At 51.2% G+C, this 6,583-nt stretch overlaps 1 protein-coding gene across 1 annotated transcript; it reads left to right on the top strand.

The window, feature by feature from the left end:
- Positions 1-1,865: 1,865 nt before the first annotated feature.
- MAM_06181 (amino acid permease) lies at positions 1,866-6,218 on the top strand (the record flags this gene model as incomplete). Its single annotated transcript, XM_040824979.1, has 12 exons — positions 1,866-2,176; positions 2,237-2,438; positions 2,498-2,539; positions 2,595-2,742; positions 2,804-2,909; positions 2,979-3,341; positions 3,401-3,758; positions 4,365-4,605; positions 4,730-5,296; positions 5,359-5,542; positions 5,604-5,849; positions 6,200-6,218. The coding sequence occupies 12 exons, from the start codon at positions 1,866-1,868 to the stop codon at positions 6,216-6,218; spliced, it is 2,787 nt and encodes a 928-aa protein (XP_040677142.1).
- Between the last annotated feature and the right edge of the window lie 365 nt (positions 6,219-6,583).

Genomic DNA, 6,583 nt, shown 5'->3' with positions numbered 1-6,583 from the left:
TTTGGACTGGGCTGGGCACGAACTGGGTTGTCGTCACCGGACTCGCGAAAGTCGTTGCCGCCGTAGTAGTCGTGTAGCAGGAGTAAGTCCTTATGTTCCCTACAGGCTTGACGCAGTAAGGAATGTTGGCCCCCAGATTGCTAGAAGTTAAATCCACTTGGGGGGTCGAGGAAGTAAAAGTCCGAGATGGCTTGGCTGAACTTGAGAGTGATATTCCAGCGCAAGAGTCGCCAGCCTCGAGCTTTTACGACAGTAGAGCGACTTACATAGTAACTACCACTGTCCACACCTAGTATTTGTCTGGCCCTGTGCATTCGTCGGCACGGGGGCTTGGGTCGTCACCTTGTTGCCCGAACTAACAGTGACTGTCCCCAATAGAGAGTTAAAGTGTGTCAAGATGACGCCGCTTGTAGGTGGACAACAAGGACTTGTTCAGTGGTCAGCTTATCTCAAGCAAGAATACCAGCCTCTCCACGACGCGAGGTGAGAACAGGCCGGGTTGATCATGGGATTCCATGCCTGGATCTGAGCAAGGGTTGCATTCCAATTCGTCATTAGAGTCTCGCAGGTGTCGTAGAGTTGCAACCGATAATTACGGCAGGTGCTTCCGGTAGGCAAACAGAGCGGTTGACCTACAGCAGGGAGATTGTCGCATCCGAGATTGAGTTTCTTCTTGGTGATCAACTCGTATGTCGACATGCCGTTCGCTCCTGAGAGGAGAACGCAGTCGCATTCAGCGTATATAATGTTGGCGTAGCAAACCCACAAGTCGACGCGCCACAGCTATTTGTTGTCTCTGCAAAGGCCTTGGCCAGCGCGTCGCCGAAGCCAAACGGCGATGCCAGCTGGAGCTGCTGCACGCCCAGCTCGCACTGAGAACACGTCTGAGCCTTGGTGTAATTTGAATTGGCTGGTTGATCCAATCAGTCGCTATGGCGTCGCAATACTTTCCCGACGCCCTGAAAGGTTAAGTTAGAGTCGGTCGAGTGTCCGGTGGATGGTGTTGCAGTCGCTGGCATCAACCAAGCACGACCAGACTCACTTGTCTCTCAGACATGACAGACTCGCCGCGTAGAGAAAACGATCGACCAGGACAGTTGCATCAAGTAAGGAATATCAGATACCCAGCATAAATATGCAGCAGTCTTTCAACAGTGTACCGGAATCCAACGGAGTTGAGCAATCATGAGCGCCGGAGCCGAGCTTGAGTCTCGTAAGCCATAGGACACTTGGCAGTTGTGTATCTGGATTTTCTGACCGAATTGTTTCTGAGCCGGGTCAGATGGGAGACACTAAGAAGGAGCAGGAATTTTACAAACATGTATAGCTCTATACAATGAACTCTACTTTGATCAATTAGTATTATTTCTATCAAATCGTACAGAAACTCGACTTTTGCGATGAGCCCAGTGGCCCTAGAAGTCGGCATTCGACGCAAGACATGACGCGATGCGGGGTCAAGGCCGCAAGAGAACAGTTCCAAGCATCAATTGAAGAGGCAAATTCCGTGAGCATACCGGGTGCTTACGCCGGGGTAGCTGCAATCGTGACGCGTAGCACGAGGCCTCCTGGACGCTGGGCTACCAACTCGGCCGTCAGCCTCTACCGTGTTCCTGCGCCTCGAGTGTCTTGTACATTACGTTCAAGAGTGCAAACCCGTTGAACAGATTCCCTTGGAGCTTACATAATGCGCGGACTCTCGTTTCTCGCAAGTTGTACCGTCTCTCCTTTGTGTAGTTTTCTTATGGCACGTCATTTCGGTGGCATTTGTTCCCTCGTCACTCCACCACTCAAGGTCAAATTTTTTTGTGTTACTTCCCATGCATCCCGAACCGGAATCATGCCCTGCAGACACGGCAGAGACGATGAGCAAGGTGCCAGTTCACGAGATAGCTGGCCATGAAGCCACGACGACCGGGGCTGTCGCACACGGCCAAGTGCCGCAAGACCAGCTCAACCGGGCGCTTTCCGCCCGTCAAGTTCAGATGATTGCCTTTAGTGGTATAATAGGAACCGGCCTGTTCTTGGGCACCGGGAAAGCTCTCGCCACGGGTGGTCCTGGGGCTCTTTTGGTGTGCTATACGCTGGTTGGCGCCATCGTATTCCTCACCATGATGAGTCTGGGGGAGATGTCTGCATACATACCAGTGTCCGGCAGCTTCTGCACCTTTTCTAGGTAGAACCAGTTGGGACCTATGCTTAGCAATGGTGATTGATATCTGACTCAGGTTCATAGCCGCTTCATTGACGATGCATTTGGCTTCACCATGACTTGGATTACCTGGTTCAACACCGCTGTTTCCACGGCTGCGGATATGGTCGCGCTCCAAATTGTTCTCCGCTACTGGACCGGAGTGTTCCCGGGCTGGGCTCTTAGCCTGATAGTTCTGATACTATTGATAGCAGCAAACATCATTACTGTGAGAGCGTACGGCGAGGTATTTTGACGACTAGAGCTGTCGGCACTGCCCGTGTATGAGGCGCTGACTCCCTTCAGGTCGAATACTGGCTCAGCCTGCTCAAAGTGGTCGCTATCGTGGTAGGGCCCATGCCTCATTATTTGCAACGTGGAGGTACCCTAACTATGACAGTAGGCTTTCATTATTGTTGGCGTCGTCGTAAATGCGGGAGGCAATACGTCTCACCACTATGTTGGTGGTGAAAACTGGTATATTCCTGGAGCGCCATTTGCCAACGGAATCGGCGGCTTCACGTCGGTTTTCGTGTCTGCGTCCTATGCTTGTGTGTTTGCTGCTCTAGTTCCATCCTTGTACCATGCTCGACTTGTTAATGTCGTGAGAAGATAGCGGTACCGAATCTATTGCCATGACCGCGGGTGAGGCAAAGGACCCTACTAAGAATCTGCCTCGAGCCATCAAAAACGTCTTTTGGCGTATTCTTGTATTTTAGTACGATGCTTTTCTCCATCCTCAGCTCAGCGCATGTCTACTGGATCTAATGCCTAACGATTCGAGCAGCTTTACTTCCGTCCTGCTTATTGGTCTCAACATCCCCTACACCTCGCCCGATCTTGCAAAAGGCAATGCGATAAACACCTCGCCGTTCATCATGGTCCTCGAGATGACTGGTGCACGTGCGTCTGCAAGCCTCATCAATGCTGTGATATTGACTAGTGCGGTTTCCGCGGGAAACCATTCCATTTACGTTGGCGGCAGGCTACTGTACACGCTTGCCGTACAGCGTCAGGCTCCTGGAGTATTCGGAAAGCTCAGTGTTAGAAAGGTACCATGGGTAGGTGTCTTGACTACAGCTTTAGCATCCGGCCTTTGCTTTGGTTCGAGCCATCTTGGAGCCGGCCAGCTCTGGGTCTGGCTTCAAAAGTAAGCATGGCAATTTTCCTCTGTCCACGACTCTTCCCCGCGGCTAATTCTAGCTGCAGTCTTATCGGTGTTTCGAGCCAAGTAAACTGGGCCGCGATTGGAATTACATCTATTCGCTTCCGATCTGCGTTGAAGCTGCAGAATAAAACTCACCTGTTGCCGTTCCGAAACTGGACCTACCCGGCCGGCCCGTGGCTTTGTGTCATACTCAACGCATTCATCATACTGATTCAGGGATGGAGCTGTTTCAGTCCCAGATTTAATGGTATCAGTTTCGTTAGTTTTTATATCCAGCTGCCCGTCATGGCCGTGCTCTTTGTTGGCTGGAAGGTATGGAAGCGGACGGCGTGGGTGGCATTGATAGACATGGACCTCGACACCGATGCCCACAAAGCTGTTCGGCATAGATCCAACAATGTAAGCTGGAAGGAAAGGGCAAGGAACATGAGAGATTGGATCTGCTGAATATCAAAGGCCGTCTGTGTGCTTGAAAAAAAGGGGGCCTTGACATTTGGTGAAGCTGGTGCGATCAAGTTTTTAATGCTAACAAACATTGTGTCCCAGCACTGCTTTTGGTCAAAAGTAATGCAAGTCATGCCTTTTTGGAGACGCATTCCAATCAATCAATGCGATACAGGTCGTGCTAATAGACTCTTCCCGAACTTGGATCAATTCAACCCTTGTAGTAGGTCCAATTCTAATTTTCCAAGGCCGCACGAGGCACTTTCACTGCCATTCGCGGCAATAACACGCTTTGACAGGATAATGTATCAAGGCCTGCTAGGTATCTCTCGGGCCTCGACAGGACCGTTGACCACGGAACACTGACCAGTTACCATCTCACGTCTCTTCGCATGGCATTGCATCATGATGCTGGTTGGTGATCCCAAAGGCACCCAATCGGCGTTCGCCACCGGAGTTCAAGTTCACGGCCACCCAACATGCCCGGATAGAGCAGCTGCATATGACCCTCAAACGCTTCAGTACCATCTCCCAGACTAGTTTGCCATTTATTTTTGGCAGCAAGAAATGAGTTTTCCCTGTGCCGATACAGAGCCTGAAGCCGCCGTGCTAGATACCAATGGTGATCGAAAGCGGGAGGTTACGGATCGCAGCGATGCCGGTCGAGCGGCTACAGAAGACGAAGTCAAGACCCTGCGTCACGTAACAGACAAGATTCCGTTGCGGGTTTGGCTCGTAGCACTCATCGCCGCAGCTGAGCGCTTCACATACTGGTCAACACAAGTAACATGGCAGAACTACAGTATGTCCTGATCCCGGTGTCTTCATTTTTCATCGCCCAGCACGATTGAATTGTTTTTACCGCGTAGCAGCTCACATGTCACTCCATTAACCCTGAGAGTTGGGCACCTCGTTGACCGGCACAGTTCAAAACGGCGCCGATGATGAGATTCCGGGCATCCTCGGCCTCGGTCAGTCCAAAGCGGTAGCTATAAATAATGCCTTTAATGTCGTCGTGTACCTGCTCCCCATATTCATCGGGCCCATTGCCGATAGCCTGATCGGGCGCTTCGCAGCTCTCCAGATATGCACAGTAGTGTATCTGGTTGGCATGGGTCTTCTGCTGGCTTTCTCTACGCCGACTGCCGTGGCCGCTGGAATCGCTCTCCCGGGTTTCATCGTGGCTCTTTGCTTGATCGCAGTTGGTGTCGGCGGCGTGCAGGCAGTGACGGCTCCCTTGATTGCTGACCAATACGACGAAACCGTCCCCAAGATAGCTTATGGAAAAGACGGAGAGCGTGTCGTTGTCGATCGCGACATGACCATCCACTACATCTATAGCATCTATTGGTGGATGGCCAACGCAGCGTCACTTGGCCAGATTCCCACTACTCTGATGGAAAAGCATGTCAGTTTCTGGAGCGCCTACACTCTAACGACTGGTGTCTTGTTAGCCTCGTGCTCTCTCCTCTGGGTTGGAAAGAAGCGCTTCGGTGAGTGATTGGTGAGAACTGTGAATGCCGGCAGATTCTAACAAGCATGTCCCCCAAATCAGTCCTCCACGCTCCTTCGGGAACTGACTTGCCCATGGCGGCGCGGGTTCTCTGGATTGCTGCCACGTCAGGATTTAGCTTACAAGCGGCATTGCCCGAGACACAACTCGAGCGCGGCAACCAGGTCGGTTGGGACGATGATTTCGTTAGGGATATTCGTCAGGGTCTGATGGCCATTAAAGTCTGGTAAGATACGACTCTGGAGTCGCACAGTCGGGGGCGTTTTTAGCTGACACTATTCAAATAGTTTGGTCTGGCCCATACTCCGACTTTGCATCGGATTTATCAGCTCCAATGGCATTGCCCAAGCTGGACAGATGCAGACGGTCGGTATACCGAACGACCTTTTCAATGCGGCTAATTCCATCGCTCTTGTCATCTTCGGCATTATGGTAGAAAACGGGCTCTACCCCTTCCTAGAGAAGCGCAAGATTGTTTTTGGGGAGATGAAACGCATCACCCTGGGCCTGTTTGTCATGGCGCTGTCCATGGCGTACGGGACGCTCGTACAAGCCTTGATATATAACGCCGGCCCGTGTTACCGGTTTCCGCTGCAATGTCCGGCCTCGGATAACGGCCGGATGCCAAACAACGTGAATATACTCGTCCAGCTTCCCTTGTACATCATCATCTCTATCAGCGAGGTGTTTGCTTTCGTTACTGGGAGCGCTTATACCTACAAAATGGCGCCGAAAAACATGAAGAGCATTTTGCAGAGTTTTTTTGCGGCCATGTCGGGAGTCGGGTACCTCTTAGCTGTTGCTATTAGTCCGTTGGCACGTAATCCGGACCTAGTCATCTTATGGGGAAGCATAACAGGCATTATGGGACTAACGACTGTAGTATTTTGGATCTGTTTTAGGAGCTATGACAAGAAAGCTATTAGATAAGACGCAGCTTGATAGTGCCGGATTTCCTGTTGACTCTTGGAGCAACATGCACAGGGAGCGGGAGGTTATTGCATACGAGAGGTTTAGATCTGGAAATTCTGAATTTGGGGATGTTGACGATGATGATAGATGTACAGTGGTGTGCTTGAAAATCCTGCCAAATCGACTCCTTTATCTGTACTCAGGACCTTTGAAACCACTGTCACCAGAGACCATCGATTTGAGTTCAAATATTGAGCCCCGGGAAGTAACTATCGTTTCCAAACACCTTTCAATATCACATCGCCTGATCGAACAGAGAGACTCCCCTGATCTTTGCCATCGTGAGTCGCCTTGA

Source organism: Metarhizium album, assembly GCF_000804445.1.
Source record: "Metarhizium album ARSEF 1941 chromosome Unknown scaffold_18, whole genome shotgun sequence".
Lineage (NCBI taxonomy): Eukaryota > Fungi > Ascomycota > Sordariomycetes > Hypocreales > Clavicipitaceae > Metarhizium > Metarhizium album.
The sequence above is the reverse complement of the archived record's forward strand: the minus strand, read 5'-3'. Positions and strand labels throughout refer to the sequence as shown.